This window comes from Larimichthys crocea, chromosome XXIV (genome assembly GCF_000972845.2).
Source record: "Larimichthys crocea isolate SSNF chromosome XXIV, L_crocea_2.0, whole genome shotgun sequence".
In the NCBI taxonomy this organism is placed as follows: domain Eukaryota; kingdom Metazoa; phylum Chordata; class Actinopteri; family Sciaenidae; genus Larimichthys; species Larimichthys crocea.
This window is the reverse complement of record NC_040034.1, coordinates 7,094,196-7,119,534: the sequence shown is the minus strand read 5'-3', so window position 1 is coordinate 7,119,534 and position 25,339 is coordinate 7,094,196. Positions and strand designations below refer to the sequence as shown.

At 41.5% G+C, this 25,339-nt stretch overlaps 1 protein-coding gene across 2 annotated transcripts; it reads right to left on the bottom strand.

Annotated features, from left to right (window-relative positions):
* Nucleotides 1–837: 837 nt before the first annotated feature.
* Nucleotides 838–23,880, bottom strand: ddhd1a (DDHD domain containing 1a). Of its 2 annotated transcripts, XM_019254488.2 has the most exons (14): nucleotides 22,630–23,880; nucleotides 20,911–21,087; nucleotides 16,027–16,128; nucleotides 12,805–12,933; nucleotides 11,179–11,326; nucleotides 8,908–9,017; nucleotides 7,719–7,825; nucleotides 7,365–7,627; nucleotides 6,192–6,267; nucleotides 5,830–5,979; nucleotides 5,453–5,517; nucleotides 5,062–5,234; nucleotides 4,469–4,666; nucleotides 838–4,370 (listed from the first exon to the last, which is right to left on the bottom strand). In XM_019254488.2, exons 1-14 carry the CDS (start codon nucleotides 23,426–23,428, stop codon nucleotides 4,183–4,185), a joined length of 2,685 nt encoding a protein of 894 aa, XP_019110033.2. In that variant the 5' UTR covers nucleotides 23,429–23,880; the 3' UTR covers nucleotides 838–4,182. The 2 variants fall into 2 exon arrangements, with proteins under 2 accessions (XP_019110033.2, XP_010733521.3); XM_010735219.3 differs by lacking the exon at nucleotides 16,027–16,128 and having other exon boundaries at nucleotides 22,630–23,878.
* Nucleotides 23,881–25,339: the final 1,459 nt, after the last annotated feature.

Below are 25,339 nucleotides of genomic sequence, written 5' to 3'. Positions count from 1 at the left end.
CAGTCAGATGCAGAGCAGGAGAGCAGGATAGGGAGGTCGGCTTGGCTCCTAAAGATGATGTTGACGACGAGGAGGTGAAGAGGAGAAAGGTGAATGATGTGAGGCTTTGATTGGTTTAATGAGTCAACTTAAAAAAAAAAAATTAAAAATCAGCATTTTTAAAGTTGTAGCTGGTGAGATATTCCATTTTTTTTTATTGTATTTTATGCCAAAGGAACATAACTCACCAGCCTGAAGTAATAATTATAGAGAGGAACATTAACAACTGTCAAAACAGTTCAATTAGTTCAGGGCAATAAATGGAAATAGAAATGGAGAAGGGCCACAGGACAACAGATGGTGAATAGGAGTCTTTGTTCTAGCATTACCTATAGATGACTGACCTCTTCTGGCCAAACGCAGAACAGCAGGACCACATGCATTATTTATGAGTATCACCTCTGCTCTAACTGCTCCCATCTGTGAGCCATGCCTCTGCAGATGTTGCTTAACGGCATTAAAGTGCTAGTAACTCATGTGGAAGCCATGACCGCGTACGGATTACAATGCGGCCTATTCATGATCTATAAGTCAGCTTTGTTATTCACGTCGGTGGGGGGGGGGTTGTTCCTTGGAAAGAATCTGATCTGAGTTTCAGACGAACAAATAGCTCTATTGTCCTCTAAAATCAGCCTAGAAGTGAGCGATGACACTCAATGAGACCATCTTCCTCTGGAAATGTTAACCTTCTTTGCCTCCTACGTGACAGCAAAAACAGATTCCAAGTTTTTTTTTGTTTTGTTTCCCCCCCTTGGCTATTATCTGTGGGATGTGACATATTGAGAAGTAGACATAGAATCCAAAAAAAAGAAATGCTTTAATAAAAGGAAATAAATACAGTGCTTTGGATGGCAGTTAGAATCCATTACAGGCATGGGTTATTGCACAGCTCTAAGGACAGACGAAAACACTTTTCTGGACTTCCATTCAAAAGTTAGAGCAACAGTGGTACCTGACACAAACTGAACACATTTCACTCAATACACCCATGATGAATTTCAATGCGTATTTCTCTTTCTCTCCACCCAGCGACTGATTCCATATGGCTGCAGATCCTTCCTTATTAACCTCGGGAACATTTCAAAAAAGACGAATCTGTGACAGCGACGGATTACGTGACCTAATAATGGCTTCAAACTGATGTCAACGACAGTGTTGAATCTACAATAGACGTTTCCCTGATGCTTACGGTGCCTTTGACAAGAAAAATATACTATCATCATTCAGAAATGCTGTGCGTTAGAGTCGAAAGTACAATGCATCTCGACAAGGATTTTCTTTTTTCTTTTTGTTTTAGCAAGCGGAGTGAGTGCAGTTGAAAATCTGTGCTTGAATCGAGTTGTTAGAATGAAAGAACAAAAGTACAAATTTCACATACATTTTGAAACACAGTCAAATAAACACTGGCAGGAACATTATTGTTATTGTTGCCATGGTCTGTCCACACTCTTATAATATGTATTCGCCCACACAGTGTGACTTTAAAATGCAGAGGCAACAATGGGACTGTCCTTGTATTTTTCATTACATGTGTAAGGTCTCATAAGTAAATTGCATGCTTGCCATCCAAGTAACATTTTTAAAACTGCTTTCTGCATCTATTGCTGAAACATGCTCAACAAAATGAATGAATAAAATCAACTCCGGGCTGGTTTCTACATAATTTCTGTGCAATTCAAATCACATCTTAATTTTTATCTTTATTTGTCCCCACTTCCAACATCCAGGTCACCTTTCGCGTCACATGACAGGCAGCCTGGTTTGAGTCAGTAGGCCTTTGCATAAGTAACAGACGCTAAGAACCAATAAATGGATTTCATTCAGTGGTGGGCCAGTCAACAACAGCCCTTGATTGTGAGGAACAATAAAGCAGCAGCTTTGCACCATAGCAAATTAAAATAAGCTCTTTGATAACTGTGATATTGCAACAAAGTGGGACACAAAGAAGAAGAAAAAAAATTTGACACCGACATTAATCAAGTCTGTCACATGTAACAATTAATCTGAGGGTGATTCCATTCCCTCATTCATCTCATAAATGATTTGATTACAAACATAAATAACCACATGTGGTTTTCTACACAATAAAAGAACACAAAGCAGTTTCTTAGATGTGTTGGCACTCACTGCAATGTTCCAAACTCCACTTACTATTAATGTGACACCATGCAACGTGAGTATGTGTTCTAACTTCTGCATAATTATTACTGGGCGTGTTTTTTCTTTTCTTTTCAAAAGGACCACATTTGACAGGCATACAATCCATCATTACTGGAATGATTTTTTCTTTCTTCTTTTTCTTTCTTTCAATAAACTGTTCTGACAAATCTAAGGCAAGAGTTTTGATAAGCAGCAAAAGTTATTTTTAGAAAGGAAAAAAAAGAGAAATCGTGATTTGCTACCCCCAGTTGTCCACATTTTCTTTTTTCTTTTTAAAAGGAGTGAATTTGCAAGTAGTGTCCATTAGGCGATGACACGTTTACTGACTGGAAAATACAGACTTTTAAGACTAAAGTAACCCTTTTTTTTTTCTCTCACATGAATTAAAAAAAGACAAGCGGACAAAAGTGACAACTGTGAATTGGTCACATGAAAAGGCAAACTTAACTTTGCATGCGGTGTATCACAAGAGCCTCCAAATAAAAAAGAAGCTACTTTTACTCTATGTGCCAGTTAGTTTTTCATAGAGTAGTTACTAAAACCGAGCAAACTAATAAGCCAGACACATTAATATTTGGCCGCAAGTTTAAATCCCATTTTCCACAGAGATGAGATCTGGGTTTTCTATCCACAAGAGCCTGAAAATCACTAGGAAAAATATTTCTTTTTCTTTTTTTTCTTAAGAAAAAATACATCTAGTTCCACTGATTTCATCTGGTTTCAATATAAAGATATAGCACAGAAAAGAGCTCCATAACTTATCCTTAATACAGAAGCATGGAAATGACTTTATATGTGATTGTTTTTGAGTGACTCGTCTCGTGACATCATTAAAAGGGTGTAAGAAAATAACTATACATGTCCGGCCCTTGTTTAAGAGCGTAGCTATGCAAGCCTCATGTGGTTGTAAACCTCTGTATGTAGATGTCACATGGAAACTAACGATGTCGTCTGTGATGTTCAGTTTAAATTGTTAGTTAGACATTTCGTCCACAGTACTTTAACAACAATCATACGGTTTATTTGCAGATAACTAAACACGATAGGGAGTTCTGTTTCAGCTTATGGTAGATTATAAAAGTGGCGGTGTGTTTTCATTTGGTGCATATCTATTTCAAGAGTCAGACAATGTTAAAAAAGAGGAGAACATAAAAAAATGAAAGAAAAAACTGAACAGAGCATGTTAGTGATCCAAAACATCATTAAAGGGATAATGCCCTATGGTTTTAAGAAAAACTAAACAGAAATATTCTGCATGAATAAAATTATTTGGCTACTTTTGAAAGGCATTGCATTTGCTTGTTAGCATTTTCTTTTCTTTTCTTTTCTTTTGATGTAATAGCTAAAGGTCTATTTTAAAGATAAAACTATGTTTTCGACAATTATATTTCTCTGTTTCATGAAAAAGAAAGAAAAGGTTATAAAAGCACGGACAGGCCTCAGCGACCGAGGATCAGGCAAGTGTGTCACAAGGCTCCATAATGAGTCTGTGGGAGAGAGGCTTGGATTTAAGCAAGCACAGGACACGTATAGACACTTTGTCAACCGCTGATTAAGGTTGAAGACTTGGGGACGAAGTTAACGCTCTTCCTCTGGGTGCAACAAACTCCAATGCGTCAAACTCATTAGTCTCATATTCCATGGTTATATGTAACTTGTGGTCATACTGGCAAAGGGTGCACCTCCTTAGGGGTTCCTAGACTAACACTGTCACCCGTAGGGTGCGCAATTGTGTACAAATGACACAAAAAGAGACAAGAATGCACGTCTTGGAATGAAGTCTGTTTGTCAACAATGACTCCCAAGTGGTAAAAGAGCTGGATCACAGGGAGCTTACATGGAAAATGGATGATTAGTGTATTTGAGCAGTTTGTGTGTGTTAGGAATAAAGAAATAAAGTTTATTTGTGCCTTTTCAAGAAGGTGATGGGACCCTTCTGGATAAGACACCATTCAAGTGTGTGTGTGTGTTGTAACAGATGACTCAGTCTGGGTCCGGAGTGTCTTCCGTCGGATCGGAGGGTGGCGTCTTCTGCTTGTATATGAAGGTCAACAGGAAGAGTGCTATGTCATGTGAGCACCAGTAGCCTGTGTGTGAGGTCACCGCGGACCAATAGCGGCTCTCGACCAGACCCTCTCTGAGCTCAAAGTCGATGCGCCGCTCCAGTTCCACTGTAAGACACAAACAGAGACATTATGACACCTTCCAGATGCAGACTTCTATGATACTTCTATGAATGTTTAGTGTTGGATAAGTTAAGTGAACTAACGTGATGTGTCAGTAGTAGGTGAGGTGGGCCTAATCATGGTGGAGAGGCCATACGCTGACTGGCTTTCTGTCCGCTTCTGTTCCTCTTCCTCAGTGTTTGCCCCTCCATCAAGTCCTAAAGACACTGAGGGCTGGCTATTGGAGCGGGAGAAACGTGAGAAAAGGATGCCGCCGATGCCCTTCCCAATGCTCGCCGCGCCTACAATGAGTGATGAAGGGAGGGAGAGAAAGAATAAACAGATATGTTAGGTGAGTTTGAGGCATATGAGCTCATTCTCCATCTGTCCACACGATGGCACTGTTGATATATAGTCAAAGTGAACAGCTCACATTACTTCAAATATTGAATCTCACAGGCGACAGAGGATTTTACCTATAAGGACTATCTTGCAAGAGTGAAAGTTAATTCACTAAGCTCTTTCTCTGGGTTTCCCATTGCTGCCAGAACTCAGATGATTTCCTTATGCTAATTTTAAGAAACTCCTCTCTTCGCCACTCCAGGCGTTTTTCACCAAGCAGACTATCCTAACTTATTTGCAGGTAGTTAAATATATTTTAAGAGTCCTAAAACTGTCTGTGGTACTGTATTCTTACCCAGTATGCTGGCCTTGCCCAGGCTAGTGATGGACTCTCCGTAGTGTCTGCGAGGGAGGACGGGAGAAGTGCTCGGGCTGGGGATGCTCTCAGTGTCTGACGTTGGGTCTTTGACTGGGTTCAGGAAGGTAGGCCGGACCTCATCGTAGGATGTAGGATTTGTGGCGCTACACCTGATAGAGAAAATCCACCCCAGATATTTAGAATCAGGAAGATAAGAAATTCAAGTAATAAAAAATATAAACAATATAAATATATATATACATTTTTAGAATGAAAACAGCTGTATAATTGTGTGTTTTCCAGGTGATGTGCAGATGTTCACAGTGTGCAGAAAATGTGTGTGTATGTGTGTGTGTGTACAAGTGACAAAAAGAAGTAGGATTCTTACCAGTGTATCTGAACAGGTGCAATATTGCTATAATGTTTGAGGAGGAGGGGCTCCAGTCTGTAGGCCTGGAGAGAGCAAAAAAAAAGATCAATGTTTTTTTTTAAACTATTTTAAGTCGTAATGCACGATATATTTAAGAGCCAATAATTTACTGGTTGTTTTCAATCTAAGCATCCTGACTGAGTGAGTTATAAAAGTCTGGTTTAATTAGTAGAGCACAGTGGAAAGTGGTCCAGTAAAAAGAGCCTACTTACAAATCACACCCTACATGTGTGGGCTAAGTTCAAAATAAAAGAAAATCTTGACTTGTTGTCATAACCCCTGAGAGAGAGAGAGAGAGCATCTGCGTGAGCTGGATAAATACAAGGGAGACTGACCACAGGGTCAGTAGGGTGGAAGACATTGAAGAGCCTGCTGCAGATGGTGGTGGGCAGGATGTGGTCCTGGTGGCAGCTGGTGCCAGGACGGATCCCCCTCAGGGCCAAGAACACCGCCAGAGGAGAACCCATGCAGAAGAAGTTTTCCACCTGAGACACAAAGATCATATAAATGTCCTAAAGTGAGTCGTCGGTAATTAAATAACATACACTCAAAGGTACCACAAATAATGACAATATGATAAAAATATTCACATGAGGAATTTGGTGGTGCGCTGATTTTTTTATATTCTGGCATCCAAATCGTTGTAATCGCTACAATTTATTATTTTAGAGTAACATGACATTGAAATGGATCCCACCTTAAATTTAAGGGCTGGAGGAGCTGAAGGTTTAGAGGCCTCCAGTGTGAGGAGTTGATTTTCCAGCTCTCGTAACCTGTTCGAAGCAGAAAGGGACACAATGTTAATAAACTAGACAAAACATATTCTGTAAAATTCAGCTCCAATTTTACATTTTTTAATATCCCGCATGTATTATTATAACCTCAAGCTACGAAGACAAAGAAAATATTTGTCCTTACGCCACTCAACAAACAAGAAGCTGCAGGTTGTTGATCTAAGGTAATGGTGCACACACTAAATGGTAATGCACACATGAGGGGATGGGTGGTGCAGAGGAGATGGATTAAAAGCCTCATTTTCCATTCAATCATGCGGCATCGTAATAGCCTGCTGCCCTCACAAAAAGAAACAACTTAGCCACCTGACAATGGAGCATGAGACGAGCAGCTCACAGCACGCACTGCACTGTGTGCCAAAATTGAAGATAATTGCTAGGTTTGAAATTGAATTTGGAGGACAGAATGGTTTTTTAAAAAGGTATGCAGCTTGTATTGTTTGTTCATATTGAGAGAGATGAAGGTTAATTAGTTCATTGTTTCTCCTGCTAAAGAACTCACTACAGCCTCAAATCATTATTAAAATATTGAACTGGGAGACAGTTTAGACCTAGAAATAACTTCAGTGATCACAAGTGGACAACTCTGAATACAAGTAGGGGCATATTGTTATCCGATCACTCCCACCACTTGACCACATCTTTTGTCTTTTGTAAATGCTAATGCATCCTGGGTTACATTGAAGGACCATCTACTCAACTTACACCTCCTTCAAGTACACACAGATTGCCCGGATTGACTTCCATCTGGTTCACTGTAATGCAAACTACGTGTTTGGGCTCACGGTTTCAGCTGTCATCACCACTGAACAAGTAAAGAATCGTGCAGTTTTTTAAGAGTCGTGAGTCAGGAGAAAATGAATACATTTTCATAATTTCCTGTCTACAAGGAATGAATCTTTTGAGCAAATTGCAAGTTCTGCAAATGCTTTTCATTAAGTTAATTATTCTTTATTTAAAATAAAAAAGACACATTTTATAATCACGTACAAATAGCCTTTGAGATCCAAACATTTCGTGAGGACCCTCACATCCCTGAAGCCAAACTAGGAGTCACTGACTTTAGCAAGCTCTACCTTGTCCGTGTGACGCGCAGCTGCTCTAAAAGGTGCCTCTCCTCAAAGGACAGCCAGCGCAGGTCCAGCTCCTCTTCCACAGCGTGATGCTCCTGCTGACAGAAGCGCACGGGATCCCACCCGGTCATGATGTCGTAGGTGATGACGCAGCCGAGGGAGTGGGACACAATGGACACTTTGCCTCCCCTCTCCTCAAACTCGGGGTTCCGGGAGCAGAAAAGTGTGTACAGTCTGTTCAGCTCCTGGGTTAGGCCCTTCGTAATCTGAAGAGACGGGGAAGGCAGACATTTTAAGGAGAAATTGTGCGTTACGGGGAATTTTTTATTTTTATTTATAGAAGCGTCCGACTCTCACCTCGTCCCGGTAAAGGGGGCTGTTGTAGTACATAATGTCCATGGCGCTGCTGTTGAGTAGATCTCTCAGTCCTCTCACTTTGTCCGGTGTTATTGAGTCTACTGTGTCTACAGAATCAAAGCACCAATATCACAGTATAAAACAGAGATTTATGCCACACGATAGTGCCTGTATTCATACACTCAGCGGCCACTTTATGAGGTACGCCTATAAAATCTAATGCAATACAGAATGGTGCAGCCATAAACTCTACCTTTACATAGATAATAATAGATATAATGGATTGACATTGTCGGAGAGGTATTAATTGAGCGTGCCTGAAAGAGCACACTATATACTATTCACTATTCAGAGTGCATGAAAGGGAGAGGGAGAGAAAAATTCATTGAAAAATAAAATTGTAAACTGCGACTGAGGCCGCAAATGTCACTCTACAATCATGATGACCACTCAAAACGTAGGAAAATTCGAGGCAGTCGCAGTGAAAACACTGCTGAAGCTGTCATTTTTATAGTTTTGGGGTCAGACACAAAGGTGCAAGGAAATTGTCCATGACATAAGGATGCTGATGGTCATTTCGACTTTTGGTTTGTGGCACACCTTTTTTGGCATTTTTGGCCACAAGACAAACAAACACACACACACAGACAAGACAAACAGACACACAGACACAAGACAAACAAACAAACACACACACACAGACAGACACACACACAGACAAGACAGACAAACAAACACAGACAGACACACACAAAGTCAGGCACATTCAAAATTTCTTTAGAAATGTTTCTAGTTTAACTATCGAGCTGGACTACATTATGTTGTTAATGTTTTGTACTCTCAGTTTACTCTCTGACAGCGTCAATCAGGATTATGATCTTTATAAAAGGTCAAATTTATGGCTGAGCTGTTCTAATAGATTGCATTTCATTTGTACAATGTACCTATTATAAGGGCCACTGCATGTGCACCCATACGTATTCAGTTAATTATACATCTTAGCCTACATCTGCACAGTGACCATGGTTAGGACAAGGTCTGTTACTGTACCTGCTGTCCACAGTAAGGGATTCACTTTATTCATCTAGTTAGGAAAACCTTACCCATGAGAACAACTTAAATACATGCACTGTTTAACCCCGTCTAAACTGCTCACACGTATGCATAGTCTCAAAAAACACACACTAACCTCCATCCAGTGCAAGTTTGGAGCGCCACTCGACAGGCAGGAACTCCACGTGCTCGTCATTGTGCTCCGAAAAGTGCTTCTCCTCCATCTTCCTCACACCCTCCCTCAACCTGAGTAGACACAAAAAGGCCCTTACAGTACATGAGGAAAACATTGCACATGTTAAGTGTTAGAGACGTGGGTATATTTTGTCTGATATACCATACAGCAACAAAAAGGCAGTGAAAGTGCTTGATGAATAAATAAAGGTATCATCACGTTGTCTCTGCAGCGGCGTATTATAATGACAGCTAACATCCTCTATGTATATCTTGCTCTGCTACAGAATGAGTCCGTGTTTGCACTCGTTCTCTTCACAGACTTTAATGACATGTCGGGAACAGAGAGAAGAATGGCGCCCATTTTGCTGCTCACTGATGCAGCAGCTTCCATCACGCAGCGCATGCAAACAATGGCTGCGATGCTACTAGTCCTATATGGGGCAGCGTTGGCTGTCAGGAAACACTAAATACACAAAGAGAGTGAGAGTGAGGTGGGGTGTAGGAATGGGTAAGTGGAAGCTGAGAGAGGCTTTTAGGTGACTGGACTCTGAATGGAGCACCCTAATGCAAGTTTGGACAGGAGTCTGCAGGCCAGTGTGTCTGTAGGGGAACTTAAATGCTCAGAGGGGGGAGGACTGCATTATGGTGCTGCACCCACAAAGTAGGTTTAGCTGAAATGGGTTTCTGTTATATTATTTCACTGGTGTCAATGACACCTAGAGAAGCACACGGCGAAAATTAATTCAATAAAAAACAAAACAAGAAACTAGCGAGACATGTCAGGTTGATCTTTCCTCTTGGTTGAAGAAAGCGTGTATGCTGTAATCCACAGGGAGCTGGTAGTAAGGCTTAAAATGCTCTGCAGCTTTACTTGGTCTACTTTACCTGCTTAGCTGGCCTAAGCCATGTGCAGCGGCCAGACGAACTTTGTGACACGGAGACACACATGGCTCTGATTCGCACATTCTGTACTACTGCCTTTTAATCTCACGACTGACGGCCGGTACAGTGGTGCCATTTAGGGTCAGATAGGTCAAAGAAGAAACGAGGCATGTGTAGCTTAAGTAACGGATCAAAACTGATCAGCGCTGATGAGTTTCAACGATTGGTGTATCACTTTTTTAAAAAGGCGAGGACACCATCATATTTTGCCTGATCAGGTTTCTTCTTGTAACTTCCCCATTGTGGCTGCTACACACGTTTACACTTTGTACTCATTGTTCTACTGTTCCTCATTTTAACATTAAGCCTAAAAGGACAAAAATAGGTCAACAGGCTGGTTAAACGATCAGTTTGCGGTATCAAATCATGCTGACAGCTTTGTTTTTCTGGGAGATATCTATATCTGAAAGTTGCGCAAGCACTTTAAGAAAATAGGAGGAAGTGGAATTTTGTTTGTGCTGCTCAAAATATTCAAAAGTTAGATCTGGCCCACGTGAAAGCACAGGCTTGGAATATGTTTTACCACTGAGAAAGTGAATGAGTTGACTGGACATATACATTCCATTTAGATTTTTACAAAATACTGGGATCTAAACATGTTTTTATATATTTACATAATGCTGCATTGCATATGCGATGCACCATTTCGGTATTTGCTGGTGCTGCAGAGCCTCAGTAAATGCAAATATGTGTCCTTGTTCCCTTGTGTTTTCAAGTTTCGGTGCATTGTGCTTTCTTGGCCGCTGTACCGCAGGCGGTTTAAAATCCAAAGTAAGAAGACAGCGAGAGAAGACAAAGATAGTGAGAAAGATTAAGAGAGGAGGGGCAAAGACGAAAACACAAAGGCCGCAGGTGCAGTGTTATTTAAATGCTTAAACAACGGCTGTTAGTTTGTAATGAACAGTTCCTACATTGTTCTGTGAGGTAGTTGTGTATTCTATAAGCACACTAGTTACATGCTTGGCAGTGGTGTTGAACGTTTCAGATATTTGGAATCACAAGAACCTGTCAAACAGGTCATCTGAAACCCCTGAGCGGTTATTAAAAAACACAGGAATGTGTTGGTGTCGCTCGAAAGAAGTGAGTCTCTATAAAAGAGTGTGTGAGAGTGTCTGGGAAAGAACAAACTTCATGGCAATTTACACATCACGTCATACGTGTGAGATTTTTCTTAATATAGATTGTCTTTGATTCGTTTTTGAGTAAGTGCCTCTCCATGTGTGCACATTTTAATTGAACAAAAGACTCACTTGCACATTTCAATCAAATAGTCTCTTTAAAAACTCACATTCCAGTGTTTTTAATGATGCGTCCCTGGTCCATCTTCTGTCCAATCCCATGGACCACAAAGACAACATGTGTAGTATGAGGAGGTCTGTCCTCAGGTGAGGCCTCCTCGACATAACCCCGATGGAGCCGCGTTCCACTGCTGGAGGCTGGAAGAGGACAGGGTTGGACTATTACTTATTGTAACTAGCTGTCTGGTTGTGATTTTTATTACATAAGTAAATAATGACATGTTTCGTACAATAATGATGTGTTTTGTACAGAAAGTATATTATATAACATGTCATTTCTTCAGTATTTTCTGTATGCATACACAAGTCTCACTCTGTTGACGAGAAGGCTATAAATATCTCAGAGATGCTGTTTAAGTAGCATGCTGTTCGGAGTCCAAAGAGGCCAGTAGGTGAGACACAAAGCCCTGCTGTGGCCCGAGACTCAGTTGTTGTAACGTGCCTAGAGGGCTGAGTGTGTGTCCTAATTTAGAATCTATAGTCTAGTCCAGTCATGTGCTGCGCAGCAAGGTGATACAAGGCAATAGACCTGGCTACTGTCTGGAAAGCACTAAGGAGATTTCTTCTTGCTGAGCATCTGTGTGTCAGGGGGAGATTGAGGTAACCAAGTGCCAACACACACCTCCTCTCATAATCTCTGAGCAGGAGATGAAAATGTCGTGTAGACTGTGGATCAGATCAGAGTCATCCATACCAATCAAACATCAGACATGGGGCCAAACTGTAGTTACTATCTTTTTAGTTACACTGGATCAAAGCTACTCCCCCTGAAAGTAGCAGATGTACACTGGGTGATTTTCTGTGCTAATCCAGTTAAGAGACTCAGCCATGTTTAAACAACTGCTGAATCATAGCAAACGGCAGCACGCTATGAACGCGGCACACACGTGCAGAAAAGTGGCAACAAGTTTAGATCGAGTGAGATAGGGAAGCGGTAGCTTTTAGCCATGGTAGCTCTGTGGACGGTAATATTGATCGGTTGGTGCACCACTGTAGTCCAACCTAAAATATCACAACAACTAGTGGATGGATTGCTGTGAAATTCGGTAGTGACATTTCAACGTTTATAGCGAAGTATCTGCCAAATGAAATGACATCAGCGTCAGCTGTGCTGCTAATTAGCGACTGCTAGCATGGGATCACACAAAACTAAGTTGGTTAATTATCACCTGCTAAACATTCGCATGTTAACACTGCCAATGGGAACATTGGCATTTAGTTCGAACCATCCAAGTACGGCCTTACTGGCAGAGTGGTTGCACAGAGACTCCAGCAACAAGGCACAACAAATTGTTTGTATTTCAGAAAGGTATGACATAAATTTAGTTCAATAAAAATCTTTAAAAAAATTCTTTATTATCAATGTATCATTCCTGTTTTCATAATCCACGTAAAATGGTCCAGTTTTTAGTAGTGAGAGTAAAACAGTTACAAATTAGAGAAGACCTGCTGTTTTATTAATGGATCAGCTTCACGCTTCTTAGTCACCTGTCAGCTATGTTTTAACTTGTTGTTGCAAACATCACAGTCCAAGTACATTATGCTCCTTTTTATATACTCATGTCTCATGCACTTTATTATAATAAAGATGATGATACAGTGTGCACATTACAGACCTTTGGAGAAGCCCAGTTTCTGCGTGACCGTGCGTGCAATTTTGGACGTGGTGGCATCGCTGTAGAGGTATACTTCATCCACGCTGTGCCAATCCACATGGGTCCGACTCAGCTTTAGACTGTGGATTGCTGCAGAGGGGCAGTTAGAGAGGAGTCAGTGTATGAATGAATAGACAGAGGAAAGTGAGTGTGAGCGGGCGGTGTGGGAAATTGGGCAAAGAGAAGGGTAAAGAATCAGGGTAAGGGGTGAAGGAGGAGAAAGGGTTCACCAAGGGTGAGTAGAGAGGGAGAACAAGTGACGATATCTTAAGAGTTACACCATCTTTAATGCAATACAAACAAAGCTTAAGTCTAGGATTGATCTATTCACACAGCTCAATCAAATGCAGTCTGGAGCATTGATCTGCAGTTGGAAAGAAAAAACACATCAAACTATCACATAACATGATTGCATATCGCGGCTCTTGCTTGTCTGTCCTGCTTGCGTATCATCAGACTGAAGACATTTTACATTGCTGATGGCTAAATTCATGTCACTGTCAGTTCAATTTGTGTCCGCGTCAATGTGTAATGCAGTGACTAGACCAAGAAAGAGCAGAGGTATGGCATTTGCTGCAGAAACTAGGAGCGATAAATGAAACTGGTTGACTTGAGAGAGTTATTTATGTCTCTGCAGCATGTCCTTTAAATGTCTTGTGCGGTCAGGTTCATGTGGATGAAACTGGTGGAAGACTTTGGCGTAGGTCCAGTGCACAACCATGGCTTCTTTGTACAGCTTTGAACCAATCTGTGGATTAATACCCATAAGAATGGGGTAAAGTACTTGGAGTATAAAATACCCTAGATTAATGTTGTGCAAGCTCAAACCACATTCCCCCAAACAATGCTAAATAAAATCCTTGAAGAAACTGTAAGATTATTGGGCTTCAAGAAGCAACTGTCTTTTGTACATACTGTGTATCAATCATAGGAGTGGGAATAACCAGGGGATCACTTGTGTCATGTGTCAGACCTGTCTATCACTTCTTCTTAAATGTTTGGACGCTTCTTCAACATTCCTTGGTAATATATTGGCCCGGTCTACAGGGCATGAGTAAGTAGGACATTTGTCAGGAGGGTTTCTCTTTCCACTTTCCATATAAAATCAATAAAACAAGATATATATATATCACGTGTGTTTATGCATCACATGATGCAGTTAAGCTGGGCCTCTGTAGCCTGGCAGGCTAATTTCCTCGTTGGACAAGCATGAACATGGGGTAATACGAGACCAAGCAGTTATTGCACCTGAGATGAGACCTGTTTGGTCTGAGGATAACCAGTGTGGAAAAAAGGAAAGGCTGCCTCTAAGTAAGGAGGACAGGGACAAGGGTCTGGAAGAGTTTCTCACAAGGAACAGAAGAGTTGGAGTAAAGGATCCTAGTTAAATAGGAAATAACAAAGGGAAGGAACCTGAAGTGAGAGATATAGTTGCACACACAGTTTCCTCTGTCACACATTTCCATTTATCTTTGCAGATTCTCAAATGAAACCACTCAGCAGCAAAGAAAACATATGCTTATCCTCTACCACCACACACAATATCACTAAACCACTCTATGACAGCAGCAGTGAACGGGAAAACTTAACCTTTCACCGACTAGTTTGGCTTCATCTCAAACAGTTTAAAGTGGCCTCCTTTCCTCGTCTACCTTACAGACTCACAAGGTGGTGGCAGCTGCAATGAGACCTACACATCATCATACAAGGGGGAGTGAAGCCACTTCAGACTGTTGAATTGTTTTTGTATCCACTGAGTGCACTGTAAAACAGGAATCCAGCTAAAAATAGAAACTATGTTGTATTTCTCCATTTATCTGGCTTTATTACCATAATATTTATGATGGGATTTACAAGTGACAATGTAGCCAGTAAAGATGGAGCAATGCCAGAGGGTTGCACAAGGACACTTCCTGTTTTACAATGAAAGGCAATGCATTGTGAAAGGAAAGGAAAGGAAAGGAAAGGAAAGGAGGAGGATCAAAGTGGAGAGAGGAGCTGGCAGCTGACCGAGAAAAGGTTAAAAGGTTTAGTGAGGGAGTTCTCCAACACAGGATGAAAAGTAAGGGCAGAGGGGCAAAGAATGTGACCAGGGACTGGGTAAACTGTTGAAAGAGAGAGGAACGGAAACGAGGAAGTAATGTAGGAGAGTTTGGGAAAGATGTAGGAAGCACAAAGTTGGGAGGGGAGGGGTGAAAGAAATGAAAAGGAAGTGCGCATCAAATGAATCATATGGACGTTATGATGGTGGTTTGGGACTGTGAAGATTGGCAAAGTCTCAGTTACAACTTTTTCTTGGCTAGAGCGTGACAAACACCTTCATTGGTGTTTTCACGCCCCTTTTGATAAGGACAAGGAGTGTGTCAGTAAAAGAAAATGTATTACTGTAACGCTCTCAACCCAGAAAGGAAAATCACCTTACTCTTTCCAGGTCAATGGCTGCTTGGATTTACTATGAGCTGAGGACACAGACCCTGAGACCTCTCCGCTGAGCATTTTTGATGAGGGTCAATACACTTCAAACTAGGACAGTGATGGACCTCTAAGGAGGCGACTCTACACATCATGTTAGGGGGCTATAGTATCGGGCCACAATAGCTCCTCTGTTCAGCTCATCGCTTGTGCATGGCTCTCAACAGAGAGCTTTGTTCATTGCCCTCAGAGTGAGAGCTGGTGACTGTGGTTCATTAATGATGGTCATACTGCCAGAAGGGATGAGAGAAAGGAAGCAATGAGAGAGAGAGAGAGTGGGAGACGGGGCTGGAGGAGATAAAAAGGGGCAAAGAAGGGTGGCTTTTTGAGGAGCAGCTTATTTATTTCACATCCACTGGTTTAAGGGGACTTGCCCCCGTAGCTGAGTGAACCATGTTTGTCTGCTCACTAACCCAGCAAGGAGATGAGAGACATATGCAAAGGTTTCCTCAAAAAGCAGCAACAGCAGAAGTACCAAACTCTGGGTCACAGCACACAGGGAGAAGTTCTAGCAACTAGGCCCAGTTAAGGCTGCAATGGAAATCCATTTTAATACAACCATTTCTAACTGAGCCTAGGTCTAGTTCTAAATATTAGACTGAACAGGTCTGAACCACAACAGAAAGGAAAATCTAGCTCCATGAGGACCTAGGATCTACTAGTAGAGGATACAAGCTAGCAGATCTAATACAGCAAAAAAATGTACAGTACCTTGGCAGCGTTTGCGCTTGTGACATGTAGTTTTACCACTCGTCTGATATCCACTCCATTTGAACAGAAAAGGGAGGTAGAAAGGGGGCAGGTGGGAGAGAACTAACAACCAACAGAGAGTGAGTAATGGCCATTGCCCTGGTGTCAGTCACACATGCTACCGCCGTCATCACTCTTTAAAAGGCGGATCTATCAAGTAGCGCTGCTATCACGTTACCACTGGGCATAGAGCCTGTACTGGTTACCTGGTGGTTGCAAAAGAAATAAAAATAAAAACCGCAATCAATGCAGCGCTACTCGACACATGCCTGAGATGACGGAGGTTGCATCTGTTTTACACTCATCATCACAGAAATCTACTGTCTTTGCTGCAAAGACTAAACATGTAAACAAGTTAACCACCGGCTTTAAAAACTTTAAACTCTTGTGCTTCTATTTTTGTACAACATTTTGTAAATTTAATAAGTGAAAGTTTTCCCACGCAATGCAGAATAAAATAAGGAGAAAATAATAAAAAAAATATATTGTATATTAAGCACACAAACACCACAAATTAGTGAACATTTCAAGACCTTTGACAGAGAGGTGAAACACAAACAAACAGAAGTTAAACGTTTCTGACAGCATCTAACAATACTTATGTTTCTACTTGGTTTTCTACTTAGTTTATTTTACTGAAATGATGTTGAATTCCGCTCAGACAAACAGATTCAAATATACAAAGAGTATAATATTCCTCTGCAGAGATGAGAATAATGGTGTGCAATGTGCTTCAATACAATCTTTCTGTAGAGAAAACAATGGGTGAATTGTAGCATTTTTTATAGAGAGTTTATTGTTATCTTCTTTCCAAAGTTATTGTAGATTAATGCAAACATCTAAAAAGGAAACTACCGCACCTGTTCTTGTAAGATTATGTGCACTGGTGTGAGAGTAAGAACTTTATAACAAATTACTTTATATTAATATCAATACAGTCTTGTGACAATTACCTGCACGAAACAATGTTTTCTGATGAGAAGCGTTGTTTTCGCAATGAAAATAATAATTACATTGAAATACAAGGTTTTCATGGCAACCAAATCTTATTATCCTTTTACTAAAATATCTAAAGTGGCCAAACAATGCTCTTAAAAGGAATACTAAAAACAACAGCAGCTCCATGTTCATTAAATCACTGCATCAGTCGTGCGTGGCTGTCTTGATCTGACATTTAAAAAGACCTCCTCTGCGTTTTGTTAATCAAATCAGCAAAGTCCACAAGTCTCAGATCTGACTAAATCATTCCCGCAGTGATAACACCGACATCAGACTTGCAAATGTCAGCAGTGTCTCCTTCAGCAGAGGTGAAGGGCTGAGGAGCGAGGAAGAGGAGAGAGCTGCTGAGTGCACAGGAAGTTTGTTTGTCGTAAAAAGCCATTAGCAAAAAGTCCATCCAGGCATTACAGCACTGATGGATCCATCCAGAAATAGTAGATGTACACTATATGTTTTCACCTGAGGAAATGACCGCACCATAACCAATAATTTCCAGATGTGAGTCAGACCAAAAAACATCTGCCTACCTGATGATCTTACGCACGAATGACAATCAAATCTAAATAATGTGACAATAAATAAACTAAATAGATTTTAAAAATCCCAAGACCTAATTATGAGCAATTATGAGCAATATGTCAGTCATCAATCATGTAGTGTGTTCCCACTCAAATGTGCTGGTTAAACAAACACAGCTGAACATGAAATGTACACAAACAAACGTTTGTTTGCCTTGCCTAGCTCAAAAATACCAAAAGTGTTATGCTGACAGATGACCCAGCGTGCAGCCCTTGGCGTTCATTTTCCATGACGTCTGAGAAGCCTGACTGACTGGGACACATCCAGTACACCCACCCACACAACACCTTAATAGTTTCCAGCACAGGCACACAAATCCATAGGGCTGAGTATCAATACTCAAAACCGAAACACCCCAGTACCAAGTAGTATTCTCCAGGTTCTGTACCCAGATCGAGAAAACATTACTATTTGTAAGAGGGTTTTGCTCACACTCAATCACCACAAGCATTCCTCGATTTAATGCGATGTGTGATTAGCGCATTACCACAGCTACATACAGTCTATGGTGGTCGTCGAGCATGGTGCACCTTATTTTAAATAAAGTACTCTATTGGTATCAGTATCACTTTAAGATTACTAATATTAACACTGCTATTGTCATTTTTAATTGATACGCAGCCGTACAAATTTATTTTCTGATTCTTTGTTTTCTATTTTACATTTAGTTCTGTGACAAATAACATTTTCCTGAGTCCTGCTTTGGAAAATAACACTGACACCGGTACGCTAAGAAGAAACTCTGCTAATTAAAATTACAAAATCAAAACATAAAAGATAGTTAATAAAAATCCAGCAACTGTGATGCCTTTGTGGTCACTTTTTTAGCTTCAATAACTGAAATAAGAGCTGCAAGTGACTCTGATGACACAAATTCACAATGCACTCAAAAGGCAGCGGCCAGAAAAATCCATAAGGGACGATGAATTTGGGCTTGGAAATAGAATAGTAAAATGTCTATACAGGTAAATACCGTAAATGTTGATGAGATATGTTATTTTTTATTAGCGTCAAGTAGAATTTATTCTTTCGAATTCACAAAAAACACTGATCAGTTCTCATTTTTTTGTGATCTACTGTAGAAATTACCACATTTGTAACTATAGCACTAAAACTGACTGTTCATCTTTCTTTCCAATTCATGACGAATAAGCAGAGACGTACATTTTCATGACGATGGAAGAAGTAGACATTCATGCTTTGTGTACCTAACAAGTAGTCCTGCCCACATTGTGATGTTTTGCCCGCATAGCACGCTGGTATGTCTACCATATGTCTCCTGTTGAACTAACCTTTAGTCTCAGCGAGATAGACAGATGGAGAAAGAGAGAGGGAGAAGAAAGAGAGCAGAGATAGGCAGGGAGAGAGATAGCAGAGGAAATCTATGAACTGCAGCAATGTCAGTGCAGCTCGCCGGCTCTTGCAGTTCAAGGTAGACGATTTACAGCCTCATGCGCCACCGATTATTAGTTTCCAAGATAAAATACTGTAACAGCTCCCTTGTGATAAACACAGAAACGAGGCGAATTAACAGGATCTATCACTTGTTTTGCTTTAATGCTCTGCTAAATATAGGAGTGAGGAAACAATGTGCCAACAAAAGCAGCAGGAGGGCTTCAAACAGATGCTCGATAATTATATATTTCAAGTCCAAACACATTTAAAAGAGAATTATAAGAACATAAAGCCAGCATTGGGCTTTAATAACATATATTAAGTACGTATTTCTCACTACGTGACATTGTGATCAGAGATTAACTGCACTGTTCACCCTTGCAGTAATACAGCTCACCCACTGGACAAGCTAAGGTCATATGATCGGTGTGTTGTGCAACCGAGGCCTCCAAGTGTCGCACAACCAATTTGTGTGTCCTTGCGCTATATTTCACACACCTGGCTTGCAGATAATCTGGCTATGATTCCTCTGTCCTCTGTGACTTGTTATACACCTGCTTCCACACACAGATCATTTCAGCATCCTTGTGTACATGTACACAAACTCTTCTGCACCAGCGGTGACCTTACATTTTTCGAAAAAACATCTGTGATTCAGTTGAGGAAAAAAGCGCCGGTAGCTACATGACGATGCAAACAACACTGACCAACCTACTGTAATCACTTTCCTCTGCTCTGCTGACGACTTTATTTATAGGCCTTAATTTATTCCGAGTCGGGGGAAGTGACATGTCGGCTACAGCGCAGTGTACTAGACACAAGGGAGGCAAAAGTAAAACTGATTTTGAGTGATTAACAGCAATTATACAGTGATTAACATTAATTATGCAGTTTTTGATTCAAATACAACCGATCAAGGTTACAGGAAATAAAGAGAACTTCAATGATTAACTGCTATTCAGATGACTGAACACTTGATGTTTTGATTCGTGTCTGTGTCTCTCACACATTATTTGCTCGTTTTTTGGGGGGTTTTCTTAGAATGCAGACTAAACATTTTCTCACTCTCCTTAACAGTTGCTGCATCTTTTCCCTCTCGGCTTCTCTCTATTTATCTGCCACATTCGCACGCCCACACATTCATCACCAGTGAAGGTCCTGTAGATCTGGCTGCCTTAAGGAGACTGCTGAATCAAAGGACCTCTTTCTTATTGCCTTTCACAGCTAAAAGCCTGCTAGAATTTCGCCTGAGCCGGCCCTCTTGCGACATGGGGAGGGGGGGACGTGCCAGAATGTACGAGCTGCACCTGCTTTACATTGGGAGCACGACGTGACAAAATCTAGGCTCACATGAATGGAGGCACCTGCGCCATTCATTTCTCTTGACTTGTGCGTCGGTAGTACAGCAGGCAGGGCTGTCACATAATTCACCATTTATGACTCACAGTGCTTTTTTTTTTCTGGCTTTATTGTGAAGTCCAGGACTTTACTTTATAATGGAATTTATTAGTAATAACACCTCTGGGAGCATTTCAATCCTTCGCTGCTCTAACACAGCACTATAAAAGGTGTTTTTTTACGAGATGCTGCCTGCCTGGACAAGAAATACTGCAGGGTCGGTGAATGCAGCAGTAAAGAATTTTACAATTTTGTGCTTTGGTGACTGAGCACTAATGTTTAGGCCCAAACTACACACAATATTCACCCTCAAATCTAGCTACAATCAACTGTCTTTTATTTATTCAGATTTTAGTTACCAGACTGGATGCGTTGTTTTAAAAGTTAGATTTAAAGGGCTTCTGCCACACGTTAATAAAATCACGTCACTAAATTATCCTTATCCTTCTACTCTTCCACTTCCCATTCTCTCACCATCTTTGCTGTCGACGGTCCTGACCACCAAATCCGTCTCGAAGGTGTCCTGCATTTGCTGCCCGCGGAAATGGTTCAGGTGCTCCTGCTCGATGAGGTCACTTTCCTCCTCCTCTAGCGGCAGCCAGGTACCGTCAATAAACCACTGGCCTCTCATGACTGGAATATGGTCTTGTTCTGTAAGACAAAATAGAAAAAATAAAAAAAAACAGCAGTAAAAGATTGACTTTTACTGTAGGCATTGATATTTCAGAGTCAGTGGAGTATGTTTACCTGAATAAAGCCATTTTTGTTTTGCTCTTTGTACGTTGAAGGTTCCCTGTGGCTGAGTACATACTTCTATGGAAATAGTTTCACACTATTCCACTTGAACTTAAGGTGGTGTTAGCGTGTTATAAGATATGCAGCAATGTTCTAACAAAGGCCGATGACGAGCGAGCTGCTAAACACGAATGTAAACAACGCTGGATTCAACATTGGCTTCTGAAAAATGTTCTAACATTTGCCAGAGCTCTTGCATACGTGGCAAGCACTGAATGTAAACACAACTTTTGTATCCGTTCCAAGAAAGTAGAAATCCTCCCCAGTGACACTGTTACAATAGCCGCTTTCTAGTAGCGCATTAACCTCTCTGAATGACGTGAACTGATTTCCATTTAACTCAACAAGTCTGGCAAATCCAGGAGGGCCCGGTCTCGGTGGCTTACGGAGCGAGGGCAGTTTTGATTACAGCCTTGAGTCACATTATTAACCGATTCTCTGGTGGTGAATACGGGTGTAAAGGTGAGGTTTGAATGTAGGCGTACTTTTCAGAAGACAGGGGAGTCTTTCTGCACACACAGCGAGACTGATCGTCTATTTACAGACAGAGATAGACACGCAAGAGAGAGACACCCTGATAGCAGTAACAGTGAGTACTATCTGCTCATTTGTTAAGGTCTGACCAGAGAAGATAAGTCTGCAGATACCAGGGAAATGTGACCTTTCACCTTGTTCGTCATGTGCCAAAAACACATTCCAAACCTTCCTGTTACTGTATTTTCATGGATGTTTTACTTCTTGGATTACAGTACATCAACAACCTCTCCCCTCTGTCTCCCTTACTTATATTAGTTTCCATCTCAAGTGGAGTGCATCAGGGTCTTTAATCTTAACGTGACACTATGAAAACAGTTGCATAGCTGAGCTGACTACACAGCGTGAACACTCGTGGGAGAAAAACCCGCTTCTCTAAATGTCACTTTGGCGTTAACCTTCAAAAAAAAAAAGAACCAGCTACCCATAAAACCCTTTTCATCGGGGTCAGGTTTTCCCGAGGCTTCTACGGTGAGCGCCTCATTTGTTCGCTGCCCTTTCCAGGAAATATCCATGAATTAGTTAGCACAGATCAGCTGAACCCAACAGACTGACTTCCTGGGGTTGTTTTAGACGGTCCCAAAAGACAAGGCTAAGTAATGACTTGGCCCGGTGGTAAGAGCGCAGGAGAATAATGCAGGAGTCAGCATGTTTAACTTAAGTGATCAATAATCAGCTGCTAGTTTGTGTGAGTCTAATGAATGAACCAGACTTGTGAGGGTTATTAATCTGCTGCAGAATATATGAGGTATAGGCACACATCAGCAATAAGTGGATGTGCACTCAGTGATGCTGCACCAGGAGCATCAGCTGTGACTGATGCAGAGCAAAAGTATGATTTCACCTGATTGTTATGATACTCACGCTTCCAGTAAACAGGGTTGCACTCCTTCTCCTTAATGTCCACCTCATAGAGCCCTCCCCGGACACACACAGGCTCCACGTTGATTTCAATGCAGTCGAGGTCCCTCTCATCCGAGGACACGGTGGATGTGTCCAAGGAGCCCCGGCCTCCGTGCACAACGCTGGTCCTCGTCTCCACCGGCACCGCGCCGTTCATCCCCCGGCTCTCCACGCCGTTGTTGCCGCACTCCTCCTGCCGCTCACCGACCTGTGAGCTCGCCGCCCCGGGGTTCAGCTCACAGTATTTCCGAAACGCGAGCTCGATTTTAAGCGAGTCATGCCCGACGAAGGGCTTCCAAGTCTTCTTGTCCTCTTTGTAAAACCACCTCACCTCCTCGGGTCCGAGCTCCGTCACCACCTCGCTGTAGCGGTGCCTGGAGCTGTTGGACCTCGACCTCTTCCTCCTCTCGAACAACGGACCCGCGTTGTTCCCGTCGTTGTCGCTGTACTCCAGAGAGCCGCTGTCGAGGAAGGCTGCCCGGGAGCTCAGGTCCAACAACAACCGGTCCTGGCTGCTGCTGCTGTTGTTGTTGTGTTTGGAGTGGAGAAGCGGCAGGTGTCCGTCCAGTCCCGGCTGCACCGAGGACATCCCCGCTTGTAACCTATCGTCCATGGGACTCATCTCTTGACAGCACGGAAACGCATCGCTGCCCAAGCCCCACTCCTCCTTGTTGTTGTTGTTGTTGACCGGTGAACCTTTCCCGTCCAAGCTCAGAGACGAGCTCAACGTGGAGGTTGTGATGTTGTTGTAACTGCTCATAACTATCCGAGCACCGCCTCTTCTTCTGCCGCTTCACCTGAACGGGATGTCATACTAGTCTAAATGCTTAAAAAATAAAAATAAAATAAACAAACTGACGCTGCAGCAGCTCGTTAGCTTAGCCAGCCAGCTAACTAGCGAGCTAGGCTAATGAAGCCGGTTGAAGCGCCGTGTTAGCCTGTTAGCCTGTTAGCAACGACTACAACCGGAAAACCTGTTCACCTCTTTCCCTCCCTCCTTTCCACCTTTAACTGACATTTAAAAAAAGAAAAAAGAAAAAGAAAGAAAGCACTTCCCTGTCACCGTGTCGCTTCAAGTCCAGCTCGACAGGAGTAACGTCGCGGTTGCACCATTACTGTTTTATGTTGTGTTCCGGTCCTCGGTGGAATTTCTGATTCATTCGTCCGAACAGAATCTCTCATAGAGACGGTACTGTTACTGTGCGCGTGTACGGCTTGACAGCTGACGCATAGATCACAGGACTCACTCGTGAACGCGCACGTAGGAATTGCGCAAACGTGACGGCGTTTTTTTTTTTTCCCCCAGAAAATGCATTCTCCTTACTGTCCACACGATGGCGCCAAACACCTGTTACAGTTTTTTGCTGTAATATAATATATCTGCTGTGCATATGTTGCACTGACTTGTTTGGTGAAAAATAAATAAATATATATTTCAATAGCATGTGTGTGTATCTGCAAATATTTCTGTGCATGTGAACAATCTGAAGAATTCTCTACAGTTTGAACTATGTCAGTATTATGGCAAAGCATACTAAAGATGAGAACGCTTTTCATTATGCCCATCAGTGTGTAGTTGGTTAGACAAAAATCACCCCTAAAATAAAACTAAAAAACCAAAGGTGACCGAGCCTTTGTGGCACCAGCCCCTAGGCTCTGGAATAACCTGCCCTGGCACATCCCATCAGGTTTTTAAATCCTCCCTAAAAACATACTTTTTCTCCCAAGTTTAAGTATCTTAGTATTTTTCTTGTATATTTTATGTATTAACCTGTACAGCACTTTGGTCAACCTCAGTTGTTTTTACATGTGTTTTATAAATAAAGTTTGAGTTGAGTTGAGTATGTATTATTTATAAATTATTCTATTATGCATGAACGCGTTATCAATCATAAACACATATAGGCTAATAAACCAGTATATAAATAGGTTAATAAGGTGAAATAAAAGGTGAATAAAATAAATATAAAAGTTATTATAGATCAGGCTTTTAATTATGCCCAACAGTGTGTAGTTGGTTAGACAAAAATCTACGAATACGAAAGAAGTGTGTGCCATCTGGTGCAAAAGTTTGATTTTGGTTGCAGTGCTTCATTTTGCGGGGATATATGAGGTTTTTTGCAGTTTGGGTGTGTGGTTTGGTGAATTGTGTTAGTGTTTTGATAAAACCAGCCTAGTTTGCAAAATGGTGTTTAAGCAAATGGAAAAAAAACTGTAATGGGTATCAGTAGTGCTTTATTACAGTTTATTCCTACACCTGTGGACTTTTATTGCTTACTTCCTGATTGAAGTGTTAGCAATTACATAACACCTGTTAGTTAACCAGGCAGTGTCATTTTAAATGGCAGTGTTTTGCGGTTTGAAATCTCAAATATGTGACTTCATGTCAGATTGTTGTGTCTTATGCAGAGAACTGCGTTCAGTACACTTGCTGAGAGAGGAAGAGGAAGAGGGAGGGTTTGAATGAGAGGGGGAGTGAGAGGTCGGGGGTCGGGGTAGAGCAGTGTTGTCAAATTATTTTTTTGACATTTTTTCTGCAATTGTATTTTTCAGCTTACTGTTTTGTGAGCATATTTTTAGTTCACTCCAATGTAAATATATCTGCTGTGCATATGTTGCACTGACTTGTTTGGTGAAAAATAAAAAATAAAAATATTTCAATAGCACGTGT

Excerpts from the sequence above, each read along its gene's own strand:
- ddhd1a (XM_019254488.2), bottom strand. The coding sequence starts at position 23,428 with ATGAGCAGTTACAACAACATCACAACCTCCACGTTGAGCTCGTCTCTG. Across the intron at positions 6,268-7,364 it reads CTGCGCGTCACACGGACAAG|GTTACGAGAGCTGGAAAATC; the intron begins GTAGAGCTTGCT and ends TGCTTCGAACAG. Across the intron at positions 4,371-4,468 it reads ACCTACTACTGACACATCAC|TGGAACTGGAGCGGCGCATC; the intron begins GTTAGTTCACTT and ends TGTGTCTTACAG.